The following is a 23745-nucleotide window of genomic DNA, read 5'->3' as shown; positions in this document are numbered from 1 at the left end:
TACCTACCTTTTCTCCTGGAAGGCCGTTTGCTCCTGCAGGCCCTCGGAATCCAGGCGCACCCTGGAAGTAGCGAAAGGCAAATGTTTCAACCCAAAGCATGGGAACATTTTCATAATTTCTGAGTAGCAATAGAGATGTTCTCATGTTATACAGTGCTTCAAAAACAGTATTTGGGATTGAGTACTCAGCTTAAGAAGAAGCACGGCTTCCTCGCCCTGAAGGTCAGGTTCTGTGTGGGTGAAAGTGACGCAGCTCTCCTTGGAGATGTCTGTGGGAAACGTACCCGTTCTCCCGCAGCTCCTGGAAGTCCATTTGCTCCAGGTTCTCCAGGCGAACCATCTTTGCCGTCTTCACCTTTAGGTCCTGGAATCCCTGGAGAACCAGCTTCGCCCTAGAGAGGATGCCAATAAAGGGATAACTTTGAGTGCAAGATTTTCAGTGAAGGAAGAAATCACCCATTCTGTTGGGGTAACACTTACACGTTCACCACGTGGCCCTGGCTCTCCTTTGGCACCATTTTTACCAGGTTCACCCTAAAGGAAACAAAATCTTGGTTTAAACACAGGGAGTACCAACTAAAAATCAGCAGCAGCAACTGCTGATCCAATGGTAAAACCAGCGTGAAACCAACATAAAACCACCTGAACAAGGACAAAAAGTCTGCTATTTATATTTCTGTTGTGGGAATTGAGCCACACCCTTCAGGCAACTGAGGAAGAAATAGGCAACTTACTGCAGCACCTCGCTGTCCAGGGGCACCGTTGGTACCAGATGGTCCAGGAGGACCCCGGGCTCCCATCAGTCCAGGAGCTCCAGGAATGCCAGCAGGACCCTAAAAATAGCCCAAGAACACTACCATCAGTCAAACTTGGACTTTCTTTTCTGAAGAGCTAACTTAGACATCACAAATGGATTGTCATGCAAAATGCAAGGGAAGCCAATTAATGTGTGTGGATAAAATGAGGGTGGGGGTGAGGACATCTTACCATTTCACCTTTGCCACCAGGACTACCATTGCTCCCAGGAGGGCCCTAGAGGGGAAAAGAACGTATTAAAAATAATGAAACTAGTGAATACACATTTGCAAAGTAAATTTATTGATGGGTGTTGGGTTTTATAGAGATTCGGTGATTCCTCCAACTACAGAACAACACATAAAATGTAGGCAAAATAATTACCATTATTTGAATAAATTAAAGATAATAATATGCATTTTCTCTAAATTATTAAATAATAAATAGAAGAGGTGTTTAATCCTGTTTCTGAATTTTTGTGATGGGTGATCAGTTGGGGTACATTCTTTGAAGTATCAGAGAACTATCCATCCTCTACTTCACTTTGTCAAACAAACTTAAAATTTATGAGTTCTAAAAGAGGGTAAACCTCAAAACCTACAAATTTTAGTACTAATCAAATCAGTATTTATCACAGTAGAGTCATTTCAGGGCACCGAGAAACGATTTAAAAAAAATTTTTCTTAGTTGATAGCAACATTAAAAACATATGCTTTCATGAAAGAAGTATAGCAACACCCCTCAAAGGCCGTATTTGTTACGTACAGGAGGACCTGGAGCACCAGCGTGGCCCTGAGGTCCAGGTTCTCCTCTTTGTCCCGGGGAGCCGCTTGAACCGGGAGATCCCGCAGGTCCAACTTCACCCTAAGGTGGAAAACCCTGAGTAGTCAGTGTCTCTCGCCATTTCTAATCACTAAGCCAGTTTAAACCCATCTCCCAAAGGCTGGAGTAGTATGACGATATGCTCTATCACAAGCAAAGAATCATGAATCACAAAGGCGGAGAAAAATGCTAACTATGTGTGGGATTATGGGATCTGCTTTTCAGAGAGAGACTGGGCGAAGAGGAAGAGATATCGGCATAGTTGAATGCCAGGGATAACCCCTTCTGGAATCAAAAATAGGGCTTTCAAGATCAAATAGGTAAGAAAAATCTACTTGATGGATTAATATATATATATATATATATACATACACACATATATATATATATTCAAGAAACAATCCAGGATTTTCTGTTGTCCCAAGATCTATTTTGTATTCTTCTATAGAAATGCATGTTTACCTTAGCACCAGGGGAACCAGGGAATCCTGCAGTTCCAGGGGGACCAGGCGGGCCCTGAAAAAAATTAAAGACAATTTCAAGAGCTCTTATTCAAGTAAACAGAAGCTAACATAACACTAATTAGTAAATAATAATTTAGCACCTACACAACACAGAAGACAATTATGCAGATAAAATAGTATTTCTCATCCATGGATGAATATTATGCAGAGAAACAATGTGGCAAAATAACAAGAAAGTAAAATCTAAAGTTAGAAAAGTAGCATCCCCCTGCCTTCTGCCACAAATCCTGTGACTTCGTGCAACTTACATAGCCTTGGGCTCTCATACTTTTGTTTATAAAATAGAGGTAACATTATTATCTATTTTGCAGAGCCCTTTTAATTGCCATGTCAAGTACTGGTTATTAACTGACATAGTGAACACTATACAGATGTTAGTAATTGGCCAAGTATAATGAGGAGTATCAGAATTGCACTTATGGATTTAGTGTTTCTAGATTGTTTCTAGATTTTGTTTATGGACTTAGAATCAGTTTGAATGAAATGCTTATGGACAATGTTGAGTTTTAGGCCTATAATCCATATTATTCCAACATTCCATACCGCCTAATCTCTCATTACTCTGAAGCACCTCAGGCTTAGAAAAAAATTACTCCTGGGGATGTACTGTATGGTGACTAATATAACAAAATAAAAATTAAAAAAAATAAAAGAAAAGAAAAAAAGAAGAAAAAAGAGAAAAATTACTCACCGGTTGTCCATCACTTCCGCGAGCACCATCATTACCTCGAGCCCCCTAAAAAGAGAAGTTTGTCTCAAATATCTTCTTAATTTTGAAAAGCCAATTTACGAGTAATGTTCTGAATAAAATTCTTTTTCTTTTAAAGATTTTATTTATTTATTTATTTATTTATTTATTTATTTATTTATTTTTTGAGAGAGAGGGAAAAAAAAACCCACAAGCAGGGGAGAGGGGCAAAGGGAGAGGGAAAATCAGGTTCCCTGCTGAGCAAGGAGCCAGATGCAGAACTCAATCCCAGGACCCTGGGATCATGATCTGAGCCAAAGGCAGGCACTTAACCAACCGAGCCACCCAGGCGCCCCCTGACTAGAATTCTGACTCCAATGGGTTGACTTTTCCTCTAGCGTATTAAAATCTGTTTACTAAGAATATATTTTTAGAGTCAAATTGTTAAAATTCCAGTGTATACAGCAATCATCTAATGTAGAACTGGTTCTACGTTTAACAGAACTGAATGTGAATTAATGGTTCTAGTAACTTTTGCAAAGTTAACATTTAAAAATTTTTTCAAAAGAGATAATAACTATAAAACCCATATTTGTTTCCCTGCAATTATAGCTACAATTTTATGGAGGCATCGTTAAATGCTATTTCATGGGAACAATTTTCCTGAAGATTGCCACAGCCTGCGAACCTGGCTGAGACCCTTATCTGTGATTCTGGCTGGAACTGTGCAGTATTGGTAGCAAGACTCACCGCGGCTCCTGGAAGTCCTGGCCGTCCTCTCTCACCAGGAGCTCCTCTGGGACCCTACAGAACACAGTCGAAAGAATGGTCTTACTTTAACCTTACCATGTGTAAGAACAGTTGAGGAAGGAGCAAAACAAGTTTTGAGTTAGATGGGGGTTAATAAGCTAAAACTGAAAATTACATAGGAAATTTAATTACCATGGGTCCCGGGGCTCCATTTTCACCTGGGAGGCCATTTTCACCCTAGACACATGTAAAATATGTTACCATTTTGTGAAACAGAGAGGAATGTATAGTTTTTAAATGCAGCACATTATGAAGAATATTATAGAACCTAAGAAAAAGATATGTTTTAGCCATATCAAATATTTGGTACCATTGTTTACCATATTTCTCAATTTTTGCTTTTTAAAAACTTGAGGATGAAACAGAAGTAATCAAGGAGTTACTCAGGGATGCACAATCATTTCTAATCTAGACAGTTCAAGTTATCAGCTTTCATGGAAGCTTCAATAGAACACCTGAATTAGTCACTGTTATTTAGCTCCTAAAATGCAAAATTCAAGTAAATTTCAGAAAAAGTTAACCCTAAAATATTAATCTTAAATATAGCTGTAACATTTAAATGAATTTACTTATGAAAATATAATTTTATTTTGATTTACCTTTAATCCAGGAGCGCCTGTATCACCCTTTTCTCCATTTCGTCCATCAAAGCCCTAAGAAATGTATAAAAGTAGTAAAAATATTAAAGATCTATTAACAATCTAGAATGGTTGAAAACTTTACATTGTATTCTCAATAACTAGTTTTTACCACATAGCACTATTTTCAACTTGATGTGAATAATTGAAAACTCTGTTAAATGGACTGAAGACATTTGACATTGATTTTATAGTACAAAATCTGAATTAGCAAGTACAATCTAGTTCAATTAGAAAGTTGCCTTCGCTATAGAAAATATCAGCTCCACAGATTTTATTTCTATTAAGTTGACAAATTTGGGGGTCAGTTGGTTAAATCTACCTAATGTTTTGCATAGAATAAAGTTGTTGATTCAATTGCAAATCACATCAGCTAAGTCAATGAATAATGCATAGCTCTCAAAACATATTTTCATTTCCTTCTGACAATGGTGATAAGAAAATTAAATAATCCTTTCCCAAGCCTTTCACACATTTAAAATCAGTCTAATTACTATCTGTAAAATAACTAGTTGGTTTGGTCAACAAAGTTGATAGACTCTTAAAAATTCAAATTAACTAGTTGTCAAAATCAACCATTTTTGGCACATACTCCAATTGCCCAATAAAATTGGTTAGGCAAGTAAACATAGCTAAACGAAATAGCTTAGAGTTAATTTAGAAACTGTACTTACTCTGTGTCCTTTCATACCAGGGAATCCAGGCATGCCAGCTGGACCTTTCATACCCTAAAAATAAGGAATAGAACAGATATTAATGAATTTTCAAATAGAATCACAATCCAGTAGTAAAATGTCTTTCATCTTTAAGTTTAATTCAATTTAATTATAGAATAATTTTCTAGCTAAGATCACCGTAATTACTCCAAGTAATTCACTGGATACCGAAGACTTACTGGAGGTCCAGGCAACCCTCGCTCTCCGGGTCGTCCGGGTCTTCCTGATTCCCCCTATGTGGAGAAATAAAAAACGCATAGGTGGTTGTGTAAGAGAAAACACATTGTGGCTAGTTGCAAACCAATTATTTTGCATTTTTCTCGTCAACAACTCATGAAAGTGGTTAGGCTAAACATATAGCTGTTAGAACAGCTTTCCTAGTGGAAGGAATGGGGAGGACTTCTCCCGTCTCAATATGAACTTAGGAACAACGCAGGCATCACTCTGCACTGAAATATTAGGACGCTCTCTCAATCCACTGAGAAGAATTGGCATTGGAAATCGAATGGGAAAGGAAGAAGGACACAATATTAAAGGCGTTTTTAAGTTTTCAAGTTCATGAAGTATTGATATCAATCTCTTCATTACAAGAGGAAGAAAGAAGATACTTGTTTCTCCTCCAGTTAAGGGATCTATCCACCTGATGTACTTTCTTGCCAGTGAAGAAGCACATTTAGGAATTCTGTTAGTTTGGAATTCAAAAAATGGTATATACAGCTATACGAACACTATACATTAAAAGTTAATATGAGCTAAAATGTCATTAGGATAGCAAAATTTTTTGAGCAAGGTTTCTCTGTGAGCCTAGCATACAGTATGTTGAATTTTGCCATATCCCCATTCAATCTTTAAAGGCTTACATCTTTTCCGGCAGGACCAGATGGACCTATAGCACCAGGGGGTCCTGGAGGGCCCTGAAAATAAGAAAATAAAAAACAAATGTATGTATAGGTTTTTCTCTTACAACAATTTATTGTTACATACTATGTGTTTTCCTGAAAGGAACCTCCTTTTAGAAAATACTTTCAATATTTTTCATGACAAAATGACACACTGAGTTAGTATTATACCTGCAGTATATCCAGTTTTCACTGTTTAATGAACTTATTTTTTAAAAAGAATTAAAAATACCATGTGTCTGTATTTTATATCACATGTATTTATAAACCCATAGTCACTTTTACATTCTGTGAGATACTGAATTTTTTAATATATAGGTATTTCCAAATAGTTTGAAATATTAAATTGAACTAACTTCACCTCACTTGCTTGTTTGTACAGCATGTTTTTAAGGAGGACTCTGGTAGATTATGCATATTTCTATTGAGTAAAGTTTTAAAAATTGCATGTCAGAAGAGTAGATATGAAGGTGAACTGAGTGACTACAGGAAAATTAAATCTATATTTAAGAGAAAGAGGATTTGTATCCACACTAGGAGGTGAACTATGATGGTGGCTAATTAGCCAAGGAATTCCTAGAGTCAATAGCAAGGGTTTCTAGAAAATCTAAACCACTAAAGAGTCCAAAAGATAAATTTGAGCATAAATTTAATTTATACATTATAGGACCTATGATGATGTTTTAGAAAATGAAGGTGGTTTCTACATGGAATTGTCAATTTATTAAATACAAGTATAATTGTTACTTACTGCAGGACCAGCTTGCCCAGGTTCACCGGGGGGACCTTGGTATCCTGGAGAACCCTAGTGGGTAGAATAATGTGCAAATATTTTAAAAGTAATGTAATATTCACATTAGGCATTTACCTCTTGAAGACAGTATGAAATCAGGATTTGTGAATGCAATCAGTGATTCTTATTCCAATTTATAAACATGGAAGCCAACAATTTTCAGATCAGAATAAAGCAAATTCATTCCATTCTATCCACTTCATTTCATTGAAATTGAATTGTTTTGAACTTGAAGCCATGTCACATGCAAATTAAGCCTATAGTTTAATTTTACCAAGGTTTTAATTATGAATAGTTGTTTGTGGAAAGGAATTAAATAGGAAATTCCATCTTTGAAGGAATGATAGTTTCTTGGGTGTGATTTCTCTCCTTAACTGGGATTATGCATGCTGGAATGGCTTAATTATAGCAAGATCTGTGTTAACTAGATTTATATAAAATGCATGAAAAAGAAAGCACCACCAATGGCTACACTTACCGGGGAGCCAGGATGACCGGATGTACCAGGGGGACCGGGAGGGCCAGGGGGACCCTGGAATGTAAATGTGAAGGATAAATACAAAACAAATCCACCTGAAATACACTTTTTTCAGGCATCAAATGATGCCTGAATCATTCAGAAATGATACTGATGTTAAAAAAATGAGAACAGCATGCCTCGTTATATGGTAACTATTCACAGATATGATTAATTTTATTAGATATACAATAAAGATCTCACTACGAAAACATCACTCTAAATGGAATTCCCACAGAATCAATACAAATTATTGGTAAATGCTATAAAATCTTAGCCTGAACCCCCCAAAAAAAGAGATTCAAAATCTGGAAAAATCCATGCAAAATGCTATGAAAGTCCCTGCAATATTAGGATGATACTGGTCCTGGTGAAGAAGCATTTTTTGTCTGCCAGCCAACCTCCTGTGGAAAAATATCTGCATACTGTTAATCCCAGTTCTAAAAACAATGATGTAAATCAACCCAGAAGTTCTTAATTATGTCACTGAGTTATGTTACCATGAAGATTTAGATGTGCATATGAGAATCAGTATATGTGGGAGGATGATTCATTACAATTTGAATCAACTGATTTATCATTGCTCAGAAATACAGGTTACACGAGAAAATCTTCCATTTTATAGCATGCTGTTGCTAAATACTCATAAATTTATAAAACCACAGTTTTAATTAAATGTTCCCTTGTAACCTCTCTTCTGGAATATTAAGTAGTGGGTTTTTGTTTTGTTTTGTTTTTTAGTTTTTGTTTTTTTAGTAAAAACTGTGTATAGAATTGAAAAATAAGATTCATAATTTGAATCTAGCTAAGACCAGATAATTACATTGTTAATATAAATCTCCTTCTGGCTTTAAAAGGAAAAAAAAAAATCACATCCCCCCATACTTTAGAGATTTGTAAAATTCTCTTTTTACAATTTACATAAATTTTAAGGGTCTTGCTTTAACTGGTCGTTTGGATCTATCAGCTAAAATTTTGTCCTCTCTAGTTTTGGAAGTCACAAATACAGTGTCCAAAGACCTGGGTGGCAATCTTCCATAATACCTGAGAATCCAGCATCATCATGTTTCCTTTACATTTACATACCTGTCACTGGCAGTGAAGTGATAATCGTCCCCACATTGCTTCTCCCGAGAGCCTGGTCTACCATTACGGTCATTTATGTGGGACACCATGCGTCATGCCCAGGTGCCCAGGTTTCAGTGATTTTTTTCTATTTTCTTCTATCAAAACTCTAGGTCACTTACGTTAAGGGAAACGTTTTGGGTACAGTGTGAATAGCTGTCACTTGTAATAGGAAAACTTAAAGACTCAATAAATTCTGGAAATTTTGTATTCGATTTCAGGGTTTGAGGTGGGACAGATTGTAATATCGGACATTCATCACTCGGATGGTCATCTAAAAGGTAGCACTTAATTGATGAAAACACATAAAAAGAAGACTCTGAGCAATGAAAAATGGAAGTGAAAAATAACAAAATTTGGTTAAAATTAGGGAGTATATGGGTGTGAGACCTAAGCACGAAGGCAGGTGGGCTCCTGGTATGGGCGGTTATATAAAGAAGGAAGGAGTAGCAAAACAGGTGTGAAATGAGAGGCAGTGAGGAAAAAATGAGTTAGGATAAGAAGGATCAGGATAATCCTACCATTTGCTTTCCCAGCCTTAATGGATAATAAACAATTTTGTTCAAGTATGTAATAATACCATATTACTAGGAAAACACCCATTCAAGAATTAACAAATTGGAAGCTAAATCATGCTCTAAAATGCTGAGAAACTCTTGTACATACAGCTGGCCCGGGATAGCCTGCGATTCCTCCTCCTCCTACTCCAGCCTTGACATCATATGACTCAAACTGGGGAGAATAGTTCTGTAGCAAAGAGACCAAATAGATATGATCATTTTGATATATATGTCATAGTTTTTTCCAAAAGCATTTAGAAGAGGTGCATGCAACATCTACTATTCACTGATAGAAAGCTTCTGAATGCCAGAGGTTGTGGTATGTATTATTTTCTCGTCTTGCTTATCCCGTCTCCCTGTAGCTTCAGGTAGTACATACCCTACAGAAATACTTGCTTATGTAATACACACATCTTTCAACTAACCCTATGCAATGTTAATCCCAAATCAGTTGTCCCTATATGATCTTACTCAAAATATTATTTCTAAGTGATACCCATAGCTTTAGAAACATAAGGTCATGGACTGTTTGAAGCTGAAAGAGCTTGAAAATCTTATAATCTGATCTTCTCATTTTGAGCAGAAAAAAAAAAGAATTCAAATTACTTTACCAACATTTAATGATGCAAGTAAAATTTGTATCCCCTGGCTTCTGGCTAATATGCCTAACAAATTTACCCTCCAAATAGTCATCCCCATAGAAAAAAAGCACAAGAATAATAGAAAAGCTCATATGCTTCCTGGATTTCTTTGGAGATTATTTTGCGTTGAATTCGAGGCCTATAAGTGGGTTATGTTTGGTACCAGGATAAGAATAAGTTAGATGGCATGCTTTGCTTTCTGTTGAATTGATTTTTGAAGAGCGTTTTTTAAAACTCAGAGTGATTTGTAGATATGTGGCTTCTAATTTCTCCTAACCCCATGCAGCAGAAATTTTGTCTCACTATTTGTTTGGTTAGTTGTTTTACACGCAGAGTTAGTTGGCTGCCACACGTCTTAGGAGGAGCAGGATGTGCTCTGAAGGGCTGGCAAGAGTAGTTGCGTAGGCTTGAATAATCCTGCGGACTTGAAGTTGATAAGGAGTATTCACAGCTCTTCAACTGCTTTTTGCCCAAACTTTCAGAGGCTCTACCATTGGGGTTATAAGTAGAATAAGGGACAGTTGCCGTAGTTCCTAAATACTCCAGGTTAATTCTGTTGGGAGTTGATGGCTCATTTCTCAAACATAGTGATGGACTCTACGCCTGCTGAGAAGTTGGGAAATGTTGCCAAGATACAACAGCAATAGCATTGGCATTATAAGGAAAAGTAAAATTTATGACACTTAAAATAGTGTCCAGAACTTATGAGCACTAAAGAAGGATTTGTTAAATACATAAAATCAGAGAATAGATAAAAGGAATCCACAAAAGTGAGATGTCATATAGGCTAAAGAAAATAAAATGAAGTAGGTAGTAATTTTAAGGGGAGGGGATCTTTTTGTCCTGGAATTTATTACCTGAGGACCAGTAGGGCATGATTCACAGATTCCAGGGGGGCCAGGAGAACCAGGGGAACCTGGTTGTCCTGGAATACCAGGATCACCATTTCTCCCAGGAATACCAGGGGGGCCCTAAAAGAATCAGAGATAAAAACTCATGAGACAGTGAAAAGGCCTAGTAATTCAAAATTATGATCAAATTGTAGCTTCTCTGCTTTATAATATGACGAATCGATATAAGTGATAAATTTTCTTGAGGATACATACATTTTTATCTAAATCATGTGACTAATTTCAGCATGATTTATTTCTTTGTAGATTGACTTATATTTTCTTTCTCAAACTGATAATGGGGATGAAGACATCATATAAAGTTGGGGGACTTTAAACATTCACATGTACAATTATGGATTCTCAGTTTGAGTTTTTTTGTGTCATTAAATATGTGGTAGTCAAGGAAATGTCTGAATGATGAAGGCTCAAATATGAAAACATTATTAGAAGAAGCGAAAAAAAAAAAAAGCAGACTACTTAAAGAACTCATTTCATTCCACTGAAGAATGTTTACTTACTGGATCTCCCTTAGGGCCCTGAGGTCCATGACCATTAGGAGGGCGAGGAGGCTAATAAATGGAAAAGATACAGATTAAATAAGACATAAGAACAACTTTCCCATGAAGTATGTCCCAATTTGCATATTTATTTCTTATCCCAAATTACATCTAATCCTTACTTTTAAACCAGTATATCCAAGTTTTACTTGTAATACCAACATAATTGGCAGGCATTACTTCCTTTTCTTTTCAGGCTCCTATGGCATAGGAACTATTCATGTGTTAAAACATGAATCTTGAAGATGTACAGATTTTCTTTAAACTCACAGCTGATGGAGGCTGGGGGCACACTGCGCAACATTCTCCGAATGGGATTTCTGGATTGGGACAGTCTAATTCTTGTTCATCACATATTATGTCATCGCAGAGAACAGATCCTGAGTCACAGACGCATATTTGGCAAGGTTCTGGCTTCCAGACATCTCTATCCGCGTAGGACTGTCCAAGATGGGAGCATCCTCCATCAACAGCTAGAAAGTAAATTAGATGGTATGATGTTGTCTTATGTTTTGCTGAAATATCATTTTTGTTATGCTGTCATGACTTTCCAATAACCAAAATGGAGAAAGTTTGAAATGAATAAGTTCTTCCTTTTATTATACTAATGTGTATGTTCTTATAAACATGCTTATGCAAAAAAAAAAAAAAAAACCACAAATTAAATTACCAAGAACATCATATTCTTTCTACATAATTTGCTAACTGGTAAGAGATTGCTTAAAATACCAAATCTGTTTACTAGCCTCAAAATGGCAGACCATAGTAAATTTTCCTTAAGGCCAATAAGAGTTTTAATTTCAATTATAGTAAGAATTTAACACCAATGGAAATCACACAGCATTTAAACATTTACTTGTAAATTGTGTAATTGAAAACAAACCTTTCTAGCAATTATTATCCTCTGCTTTAATGGTAGATAGGAACATTAAACTATAATGATGATTTTGTCACTAACTCTGAAGACTTTCTGGATTTTATTAAGCTAATTAGGAAATTCAGGGGGAAACAGCTATTCTTGGCAGCATAAAACTCTTCCAGATTCCTGGGAAAGCTTTAGCAAAGCTTATTCTATGTATTGAATATCACCGCCATCTCCACTGGGCATTAGTAGGTCAACATGATATGACATAGTATATTGTATAGCCCATATGGATATAAAGAGAGTTCCAAATCACTAAAAATAGTGTTTTTAAAAAATAAATATGGGCAAGGAATAAGTAAAAATAATAGGGAAAAATATGAATCATGGCCATGTGTATTTGTGGCTTAACATGGTCAAAAATTTGCTTCAACCAAAATTTTAAACTTTTTTCCTAATTATATGTAAGGTACTCAAATTTCAGCAGGCATTCACAGTGAGTCAGCTTAGGGGTTGCCAAAACAAAACCTGGTCTCCATTCTTAAAGCATTAGCTGTGGATTGTGGTTAAATACAACTTTAGTTCTTGAGGATTACTATGATAGCTTGCCAGTAATTGAGTAAATAAATAAGAAGTTTCTAAACATCTGCAAAAATTTTTGCAAACAACAAGTGATGTACTGTTCAGTATTTATATTTTTGTGAAACAGTGAAATTTTATTTTCTCAGAGCCAGCATCTTTAAAATGTCTGCTGAAAGAGGCCTGCTTGGGAGGAAGCAAGTGGTTTAACAACCATACTTTTTGCTGCCTTGTGGCCAAGGGGCCTTTGAGCAGGTCCTGAAATTTTTCCATCTGGAGTTTGCATACGACCATGAAGCTCACCTTTACAAGTTCCCATTTCTATATCCTCTCATATCTGAAGTAATAACGATTTAGGTTCATGCTACACACTTTGGGTTTAGAGGTTTAGCTGGTTTAGCAAAAGCTCACAGAAGAGGGGTGATTGCAGAAACTATAGACTGACATGGCCTCCATTCGTCCCCTCCATTGTTGTCTACAGATAGGACCTTCATGATCTTGTGCAATACCCTCCATCGATTCAGGAAGTTTCAAGGTCTCTTCTTACTGTGTGTGACCATTACCCAAAGTGGTCTACAGCTAGTAAAAGAAAGCCTGTTTGTTTTACTGCAATTTAAAGAAAGCAAGAATCTGTTTATTTTTAAAAAGTTATTCTCATTCTTCCTCCATGTTTGAAACAGATATATGAGAACATTGGAAAGAAATATTATCTAAGCTTTCAGAGGAACATTCCTTTCTACTTAGTGAGCATAAAAACTGAATGCCAAAATGCTTACCTAATGCAAATGAAGTAGGTCTATTTAAATAGTGTTATGAAAGATATGCTTGAGAGAAGCCCAATCTTTTTCACATTGTAATGAACAATAATAATATGAGGGCAGAGAGGCACCAAACTCATTTTTCTCTAAGCAGAACTGACCTTTTATATTTAGAATCTAAGTTCACTGTTTTTCAGAAGAGGTCTGAATGTTTTAATGAGATGAAAGATAGTTTAATAAATGGCATGAAATACATTCTTCAGGCTTTGCATTCTTCTTAAAATGAAACATTTTAAGACTTTCTCTAAATTTACATTATGTGAAGTGTTCCAACAGATTATTTTAGCTCAAGATTTCCCCGTTAATAATGTGGACTTCAAGCTCCCCAGCCTTCTTGAAAATACCACTTGTGTACAGAACGTTGATTACAGGTAATAATACTGTATCGTATACTAGAGATTTGCTAAGACAGTAGATACTAAGTATTTACGCCCGCCCCCCCCCAAGAGTGACTGCGGGGTGACTATTAGTTAACTTGATTGTGGTAATCATTTCACAATGTATATGTATATCAAATCATGTTGTACACCTTAAATACACACGATTTTATTGGCCAATAATACTTCAGTAAAGCTGGGGGGGGAGAAGAAAATATAGTACTAATTTATACTAATCATTCCTTCAGCTCTTTGTCTCTGGAATGGGAATATCTTTCTACATTTAACACAAAGACCTATGTTACAAAACTTAGCTATTGAATAGTGATGATTTACTAAAGACAAATGATAAAAACAGTTAAAAGGGAGAGTCAAGTATTTCATATTTTAAATATTTTTTCTTTGTTCTTAATCTGCCCTACAATTAACATACATTTTTTCCTTGCATATTCATCCTCTCTGTTTATGTCTCATTGAAAGTATCACCACATCACTAGAAATACAGTGTTTTCCATTTGCTCTATAAAGTATTCAGTGAGCACAATATTTACTTTTCTAAATTGTAAATGAATTCATTAGAGTTGGGTGAAACCCAATGTTATATAAATGAAAATTGCTACTTAGCCTCTCGCGTCCAAATTTTATTAGAAACCACATTTATCATGGCTCTTAAACCACAGAGGTCTCAGGGTAAAGGTCAGGTCACTTTATTGTACATCTTTTTATTTTTTTTAAGTGATGTTGTTCTAAAGAAAAGAAGGAAGTTGGAATGCTTGCAAAGTAAGAATTCATGCAGGCTGTTTACTGCCATACATACGTATTTCACATCCATTTAAAAGAAGTTTGGCGCTCCTGAAAGTCAGTTTCTGTAGAAACGTGTGGTTGAGAGACTGTTTTCTGCTGCTCTATCTCAGTCACCTTGGACGAAAGGCGGTTTCCTCTAGTCTCTTGCTCTGTGCATGACCAGATATGGTTGGCAATATGTTCTCCTGGAAGCTAACCCTCTTCCCCAGATGTCTCCTGGCCCTCAGTTTTAGTACCATAGCCATATGATCTGTGCGATAATCATGGCTAAGTCAAGAAAAAGAGTGCTTTGTTCTCAAGAGGAATAACATTCTAGTTTGCCACTTGCAGCATTTAGAAATGGTTTAGAAAATGGGATTCAGAAATTCAAAAATGTTAAATAAAAGGCAAATAATCTCTTTTTTACTATTGGACAAGAAGTAGATTTTTCCATTCACTTCCTTTATTGTTATTGCTTAAAGTCTCCCTGTTCCAATATGTAATTAGTTTTAAACCCCACCTCTCCTGTCACTTGGTGTTTCTGTTCCTTATTACAAAGTACACTCCTGAAATAAATCTATTTGTGGCCACACTAGCAATGCATTAGACGAAACCGTCTCCTTACTGGGATCTAAATTATAAAACAAAATGAAGCCTGTCTATGACATAATCCACTCTGAGCTTCTTTTCTTTCTTAGCTCTCTGGTTTGAAACTTCAGAGAACAATAAAACCAAGTAACATAATCTAATATTTTTAGATATGCATAACTTTCCGTTTTATTGATTTTTGTTTCCATTCTTTAACTGTTAATTTATGCTGATTTGATAGAATTTTATTGTTGTGACTAAAAAATAATGTAAATTATGTTTGTCTTAATTCCATCTTTGGAGTACAAATAATATGCCCCAAAGCAGCCAATCAAATTGTTAATTTGGCCTGAGTGATAGGTTTCATTTTTTTTTCTCTTCTTACTGAATCCTTTTCTGGGAAAAGGTGTTCTTTAATCTGAAAATTAAAAATAACAGGTGTAATATGCAATTCATCATAATATTATTTTCCTGTTACTTTAGGAAGTTGAATATTTTGTAAGTGTGAGTATATAGAGTGTATACAGCTTCCAACTGAAGTATGTTTTGCTTTTAAATGACACTGTTTGGAAATATACACTTTGATTGACTATGTTTCTGCTGCTTACATTTATCAGAATATTTTAAAATACGTTAGGTGAGTTGACTAAAAGAACTTCAAGGAAATATCTGTAGACCTATATAGGTGGATAACTTCAATTTCAAAATGTTGTTTTACATGGACAAGGTGAATTCTGATTATTCTTGTCCCCACCATAAAAACCCAAAACCAAAAAACTCTGTGAACCATTTCTAGATGTTTCCTTGTTTTATTCTTTACAGATCTATGATTTTTATGCCTCCAATTAGAAATTTCCTTTAAGGTGATTAACATTTTGTCCTGCGAAAAATAAAAATAATTAGAGAATTAGAATTAAAAGTGTATATATCTAACAAGCAGCAATTGCATTATACTATAAACTGATTAGTGACAAATTATAGCCATACTGAAGAAAATATATTCTACTTGCTTCATGAGAGTTGGCAAACATCAAATTTTACATCTGATCACCAAAATTTCACATCTTACTTTCCTTATCACTAAGTCACTAAGTACTTACTTTCATTGCCTACAGCAATTTTATTTTGCACTGGCAGAAAAAGTAATACTAGGCAGAACTGGTAGTTTATCTCCTACGTTGTAGGCAGTCTTCTGAAGGCTTTGTACACCTATTTTACTTCATCTTCCTTGTGGGTGAGAGCCATCATCATCTTCATTTTACAGATGAGGAATCTGAGATACAGAGGCATTGAAAAATTTTCCCAAGGTTACATGGGAAGAGTAAACCTATGATTTGAGCCTGGGAAAGCTGGCTCTAAATCTGACTCTCTTTAACTACTGCATTGTATTTCTTTCTGTAGTTTCAAGGGCAGGGTAGGGTTAAAAAAACCAACTTCAAAGCTCTGCCCCATTAGGGTTTCTAAAGCCCTGCAAGCTTAAAATCGGAGTCTAAAAAGACAGTGGGGTTTTTTGGATTGTTGTTGTTTTAAGGGATAACAGTCGCCTACAGAATATTTTTTCTCTCTAGTCTCAAAACAAGAAGATAGCATCTGGAGTTGAGTTCTGTTGTTTATTTTCTCCTGACCTTATGAAAAAGAGCCCTATCTCCAAGGCCACCCTAATGACATCCAGCCCACCAACAGGGTTCATGTGTGATTGGGAAATTCGGCATACATTTTACTATATCCAGAGAAGCCTGATTCTCACAGCCACACTGGTGCCCCAGCAGCAGACATAAGGCTTTGGTATCCAACACACAAAAAAGCATATTTAGGGTGTCTCACTAAGATGCTGATTTTCAACGATCGTTAACTATGTAGTGTGGTGACTGAGTTAATAGCTATAGTTACTAAATGACTCATGTTAATGAACTTCTAACTTCCTTAGAAGCTTCCCTTCTAAGTTTGAACACTATGGACATACTATGCAGCAGTTCCAGAGAGTGTTTCCCTGATTTTAATTAACTTGAGAAACACAGTCCCTGTTTGCCATCCTCCACACCAAGTGCTATGCAAAGCGTAGTTTCAGAAAAGTAAATGCTATTCACTGAAACAGGAATTTCTCAATGCAAGTTTTCAAAGCGAATTTAACTTTTAATAGGTTCTGGACCCTTTGTCTTTGATTTTTGGATCTTTTGGGCATTCTGATTTTTGCCCTCTTCTTTGAACTCTTCATTTTGTTCATTAATTTTACATTTTAAATGACAGTGCTTGACCTCAGTCATGGAAAATACAAGGGTTTTATTAGTTAATCTGAAAGGAATCCGCTTCTGCTGTGTTTTCATGAGGCACAGACATTCTAGTGGTTAATGTAACTCCCCAAACTGCAGTTAACAAATGATTTGTGGAAGAGTAGCTATCTCATTTTTTCCGTTGTCATTTTGATACGAAACAGGCAAAGTTTCCCCCTCTGAAAACTCTGGATTTTTTTTATACTACACCTCCTTCCTCCCCTTCTTCTTCTTCTTTGTTTTTTTTGTCTGAGTGTGTTAAACAACGGGACTGAGCTTTTTTCCAGGGAAAACTGTTTTACAAGAAACAGTCCACTGAGACGTTTCCAGAAAGTTATTGCAGACCTGGAAACTTTACAAATGTTCCTCATGTCCAGCAAAGGCAATAACATCTTTCATCTTTAAACCTTTAACTCTTAAGCAATCCGCTTTAATGATTTCAAGGCGGTGATATCATTTGATGTTACAAAATAAAAGCCCGGGCTACAAAATCTTTGGAACTCAGCACCAAAGAGTCATCCACAATGAAAACCATGAGGTTTCAATAGATGGCACTCTTCTCTGAGTGACCCACTCAGGGTCTGGCAAGTGACTCTGTAGGTGTGGAACAGGGGCTTTTCTTTTAGTTAGTCTCAGCTCTACTCCTGGAAAACTCACAGTTCTTGATTTTTTAATATAAGCCTGTAGATCAGACATCAACCCAGGAATCTGAATTAGTTAAAAGGCACATGATCACAGTCTTTCCTTCTTTCCCAGAATTGTTCCAGTGGCTTTGCTCTCTCTGCTTACGATAGTGGGATGTTTAATTCCAGAATTTAATCAGAATAACTATTTACCTATAGGTCTTTAGATCATCTGATGTTGAATACTCTGTGGGTGGTAAAAAATGCAAGGTATCATGAATGAAGAACACAAAATTTTGTATAAATACTTTATTTACTTAAAATTTATAATATTACAGAACTGAAGATAATTTCTGGTTAAATCATAACTGAACCTTTTGTTTCTCTTGTTTAAAGAATAGAAAAGTTGACTGTTAAACAGAAAAATCTACCCTTTCTCACTTTGAGAAATGCATTTGCAGATATATTTTCTAGGACAACAGACAATTTTTTAATATTCCCTTTCAATGACAAACAGTTACAAAAATAAGAAAAGCCAGATGTTCTAGATTTAATCTATGTTCTGTGTTCTCCAATTACTTAGGATTTAACAGAATTTCAGCCCTAGTCTTAATGCTGTCACTTCCGGGTTGTATCATCTCAACTAAAGCCCTGAATCCATGCGGGACTGACACTGACATACATGGGCAATTATAAATTCTCTTCTCTTGAAGGGACAATTGTTTCCAGTGATTTTATGCTATATTTTCTTCATTTGGTCTGTTTAATTCTGGGGGCAACACAAACCAGAAAACTTGATTGCTACTGATGGGTTTCAAATTGTCTCCTTAAGCATAATGGAAAATGGACTCTCATGACCTGTAATAGGGAACGGATTCTCTTAAGTCCATTTATTTTGTAATTCTAAAGCAATTAAGGTCTCGCAGTTCATTATCATGGTGGAATTATCAGGGTAGCAAAATATAAGCAAAAACATTAGAACACATTTAATTAAAATAAAGTTTATCTCCTTGCCCTTAATGAAGCAGTATCACTAATAATGTCGATCTATTTATTTACCCATCTATCTAATAAGTGATGGCTAGAATACTTACATCAAATAAGGACTACATAAAAAAATCTTGACAGATAGTAAAAGAATAGTTACATGTTATATGTGGAATAGTTACCTGTGGAATTTTGAAAATGACCATAACTTTCAAGCTCATTTCCAACGTACCATGTGTTTGTGTGTATGTGTGTATGTTGGGCAGTATTTTATCACTAATATACTTATTTCCTTAGGTAAGTAGTGTTTAATATTTAAAATTCACACATGTAATATTTTTAAATCTCATTCTAAAATGTGGAACCCAGCTGTGTAACATTTAGGTTGGCATTGGTCGTGTAATGGTAACTCTGTCAGCCACTAGGGGGCGAGTCTTTGTGCTTAAGATTTGGCATGTTTATAAACTACAGGAAATATAAAACAGACCACATCTCTCCATTGGTGGAATAAAATACATGAATTAAATAGAACTTTCAGAAATTTGTAAAAGGACCAAATACTTTGTGAGGACCTGTTTAAAGCTCCAGAAAATTCGTGTGGGTAGACTAGAAATGAATATTCCTTAGGGCTGTGCTATTTCTCCCTGGGATTCTCAAGGCTTGTATAAGAGACCCAGACCCCAGAACTCTATTTGACTGTTCTCAGTGTGCTATATATTCAGCCACCTTCTGTAACCTCCTCAAAGCTAATCCACCTACAGAATGTCCTTGTACAATTTATAGGGGACACAGGAAATACTGTCTTAAAATACTTAAAACTTTTTTTCATGACAAACAAAAAATAGTAGGCTGAACAAAATCCCTCTCAACTTCCTTTGAGCTTAAAAGCACACAAATGTATCAGCAAAATTTCATAACTATTTATTATTTTCTATCGCTAAAGACAAAGAAAAATTAAAAGAACTTATGTGACGTACAAATAATGAAGGTATTGAACAATTTTTTCCCCTCTAAAGTTGGATCAAGAAAAATAGCCATGGCGTTAATAAAAGATTGTAACCACTGGGCAACAACAAATATTTTGTCAATCTTTTGAACTAAACACTAAAGGTTTGTAGTCTTTCCAATAATTGGCAACTCTGTGTCCCTCCCACCATCCCCCACCCAAAAATCAGGAGAACTTAAGAACTGTAAAAAAGGTATATGTTTTTATTGAGGTGAGGCTGTGGTTGGAGGCATTTGGTACCCTAGCCAAGGACTGGGAGTTGTAGCATGTTCTGGGAGGGACAGAATGGGAAGGGAGAGGGGAGAGATCTAGGGAAAGAAAGTGGGAGAAGGCAAGAAGAAAGAGAAGAGATGGAGACTCAGGAGGCGCAGGGAGGACACTTGGGGATGAGGGAGAGAGTGACAGAGGAAGAGGAAGAAGAGAGATGAGGAAACTCGGGCTAGCCTGGGAAAGGGGGGAGGATGAGGGAAGGAATGAAAAGGGGGAGGAGTTTCAAAAGAGCCAAAGGGGTGGAGAGATAAGAAGGAGGGGACAGGAGGGGAAAAGAGGAATAAGGGGGAGAGGAAATAAGAGAAACAAGCAATATGGGTGTTTCTTTTCTTTCGTGGCCATGGGCTGATTGTAACTGAAGCAATGTCATTGGGTGTCACCCTGTCCCCCCCGCCCCACTTATATATGACTCAAGAACATCAAAGATTTTATATGAAAAACAATAACTATTTTCAGACACATGTTTGCAAAAACTCTATTTAAATGTAAACATTTTTGATTCCGTGCAAATAGAAACTGATGTGTAACGATTTCTTCTAACACCTTTAAATTTAACATTTAAATATTTATTTTTATGAAAGTTTGTATTCCAATGCATCCGGCATTTTCATGACTATGAGAAACATATGAGTTAAAAGAACTATTTTCACATAACCAAATCCTGAAACAAGCGTGGGTTGGGGGAAATTAGAGCATGAAAACCATTGTTTGCAGTTATTAGAAAACAAAACAAATCAACCTTCTGAAGTCAAACAGTACCAGCATCTTTTTACCTTGTTTGCAGAAAAGTCAAACATTCCTGTTGAAAACGTTTTTAAAATATTCTCTTCATTAATGTAAATGCAGTTAAAATGTAGAACATGTGGAAAACACTAGACCCTTAACAATAAACTATTAGAAATATGTATTAATCAACCATGTAAGTGCTTAAAACAGAAGAAACACAGGGACGATGAAACATTTTTAGCAGTTTGAATCCATGTAAAGAATCCATTTAAAACTGACAACATTCGCTTGTTGCCATTCTATAGAAATGTATTCCATAATTCTAATAACGTGTATTTCCCTTAATGCATGTTGTTTTTAAAATGCATTACCTTATTGAGAAAACAATGCTCAATATTCTATCCTTACAAAGAATCCAGCATACAAAAGAGAGCATAAAAGTGTTACAAGAGACCAATAACTTCCAGACTGCCTAGGGAAGCATTCCAAGATGTTAACAGTCCGGGAGGGGAACTTTTTAAAAGCCATTTAAAAAGTTTCCAGTGCCGCTAACATGAAAACAAGTTAGTAGAAGAACATCTTTATCTTAAACAACCAGAAAACTTCTAAATACAAAAATGACAATATTCTTTCTAAGCAAATGTTTAAAAAAGAGAGAGAGAGAAAAAAAAAAGCACCATCGCACTTAGTTCTATGTTCCCCAGTTGGGAGCTTACAGAGAAAATTAACTTTGCGGAGGCTAATTTCCCCTTCGAAGCTATTTGTAAGGAGAAGTAAAGACAAAAACCCCAGAAAGTTTCTTGAAAGCAGTACCTACTCACCTTGCTGTTGTGCCAAAATAACAGTGGGATGAAGCAGAGCAAGAAGTAACCAGGTCCCCTTTTGCACAAAGCTCATCATGTCTAAATATCAGACATGAGACTCTTTGTGCAAAAAGGAGAAAAGAAAAGCAGTTCAAAGTAGCACCATCAGATGTTCCCTGCCCTTCAGCACCGGGCCCGTCATAAAACTCAGCCACTGAGGTTCCTTTGCTTTGGCCTTAAATAGGAAAAAGTTTGGCTTCCCTCACTTTCCAGCCCCTTTCTGAAATATGAGAGCAGCACCCATCCCCTTAGCAGTAAAAGAAATGATTAATATGTCTTTTTCCCTTATAGAAGACACAACCCACAAAGTAAGAAAAATAGCACATCTGGAGTTTGCGTGCATCTGTTTGTGTATAAGTTTGTAACATATTTTACTTATATGCATGTTTGCGTAACTTCAGAATATATGTCAAAATGCCCTGCCTTGCATTTTAATAAAAGAATTAAATGTATATATTTTTCGTTTCCTCTGACAGCATTAACAACTGCTCGATTTTGAGAAATTGCTTGATGCCCTTTTCTTGGGGCACGGCCGAATTGCAAATCTTATCTTCCTAGAAGTTCTTTATATTGGGATTTTGCCAGAATCCACCCTAACTCAATTTAAATAGGGAACTGTAAGAGATTAACTGAAAGAAAAGCCTCTGTTTGTCCCTTCTTATCCACCCACTCTGGGCCCTAGAAGTTCAATTTCAGGCAAATGTCAAAAGACTAAGTATCTGAGCTATGTTTGAATGGCATCTTAAAAGTTAGATACTTATCAATAGCTGTTCCTATTTCTCACAAATTTCTTTAGCCAGCCAAAGTGTGGTTTCTTGTGAGATTTCAAATTTGTATGTTGCTTTCAAAAGCCAGGACAGAGTTTTCGAGAGAAAAAATAAGCTTGTTCATGTTTTAGATTCGTTATAAACAGGAAGGGAAAGGACCTATTACATGGAATATCAAAAGAGCCCCAGAAGAAGTTCTCACGTTATCTGGATTGGTATAAAGATTAGCATAAACATTTGTAAATTCAGATGTTCATATGTACTATTTCCAAGCCACATTAACATAGCTTTTCAATGCAGTTCTGGATTTAAAGAGTGATTTCTGGGTCATATTTGCAAGGGGGACAAATACCATCTCTAAGTCTTTGATAAATCTTGGCCAGAGAAACATGCTTGTCCGCAGGATCAAGATATTTCCAGTAAGCACAGTATTTCTTTACATCTTGATCATCAATCCACACTTCCCTCAATCATCTGTATATTCTATCTGGGCTCTTCAATTCTGGTCAATTCTAGTCGAAGTTACTTTATTTCATTTTTTCCACATTAACTCAACTGTGCCCATTTCCATGTATGCCTGTACACAAAAAATTCTCTCCACCTCACAGCAGTTCATGGAAGTCACTTCTCTAAGACCCAGTTCAAAACTGTCTTTCATCTCTTTCTCTCTCTCTCAATTTGTGTTACTCCAATTTACTTAATTCACACATTATGTGTATATGCCCAGGTATATATATCTCTTCTGGAGGGATGGATAGTGGTTAGCTGGCTTCCCAGGCCCAGTTACAGAAAGCACAAAGATGTCCCAATGTAGATGACATCATCTGATGACAAGAAAAGAGAATCGATTGGACCAGTCTCTTGTGAGTCTTCTGATTTTAGATTGGAGAGTCACCACTTGATGAAAAAAAAAAAGTAACTATTGAACGGTCAGGAAAATAAGCTCTTTTACAGGATCAGAGTGGAGATGTTGGGGAAAAAGATAGTTACATACATCTTTCTGTCTTCCAATCATCTTCATCCTTTACCTAAAAAACAAAAACAAAAACAAAACAAAACAAAACAAAAAAACCTTGCATTTAAACTAGTCCAGAAATATGATTTGTTTTTCTCCCAATGCCTTTGACTTGCATAAAAAATTCAGATACCTCTAATTATTATCTTATTGTTTTAGATGGTCAATAAAAATTGACGTTTGTTGAATTTCTTCATTAGAATCATTTTGCAGTGTGAAAAATTAGATAGATT

The 23745-nt window shown here is 36.0% G+C and overlaps 1 protein-coding gene across 1 annotated transcript in view; it reads right to left on the bottom strand.

Annotated features, from left to right (window-relative positions):
- Positions 1–21891, bottom strand: part of COL3A1 (collagen type III alpha 1 chain) — a 39000-nt gene extending 17109 nt beyond the window's left edge. Inside the window, exons 1-21 of the mRNA XM_045806306.2 lie at positions 21689–21891; positions 11249–11451; positions 10940–10990; positions 10386–10499; positions 8994–9074; positions 7164–7217; positions 6644–6697; positions 5854–5907; positions 5173–5226; positions 4952–5005; positions 4239–4292; positions 3772–3816; positions 3580–3633; positions 2833–2877; positions 2080–2133; positions 1561–1659; positions 988–1032; positions 735–833; positions 481–534; positions 285–392; positions 8–61 (exon numbers count right to left, since the gene is read on the bottom strand). Coding sequence (XP_045662262.2) covers positions 8–61; positions 285–392; positions 481–534; positions 735–833; positions 988–1032; positions 1561–1659; positions 2080–2133; positions 2833–2877; positions 3580–3633; positions 3772–3816; positions 4239–4292; positions 4952–5005; positions 5173–5226; positions 5854–5907; positions 6644–6697; positions 7164–7217; positions 8994–9074; positions 10386–10499; positions 10940–10990; positions 11249–11451; positions 21689–21767 — 1509 coding nt within the window. The 5' untranslated portion in view covers positions 21768–21891. The remainder of the gene's footprint in view (positions 1–7; positions 62–284; positions 393–480; positions 535–734; positions 834–987; positions 1033–1560; positions 1660–2079; positions 2134–2832; positions 2878–3579; positions 3634–3771; positions 3817–4238; positions 4293–4951; positions 5006–5172; positions 5227–5853; positions 5908–6643; positions 6698–7163; positions 7218–8993; positions 9075–10385; positions 10500–10939; positions 10991–11248; positions 11452–21688) is intronic.
- Positions 21892–23745: the final 1854 nt, after the last annotated feature.

The sequence above is a fragment of the Ursus americanus genome, chromosome 1, assembly GCF_024610735.1.
Source record: "Ursus americanus isolate L20-20 chromosome 1, mUrsAme1.1.p, whole genome shotgun sequence".
Taxonomy (NCBI): domain Eukaryota; kingdom Metazoa; phylum Chordata; class Mammalia; order Carnivora; family Ursidae; genus Ursus; species Ursus americanus.
The sequence above is the reverse complement of the archived record's forward strand: the minus strand, read 5'-3'. Positions and strand labels throughout refer to the sequence as shown.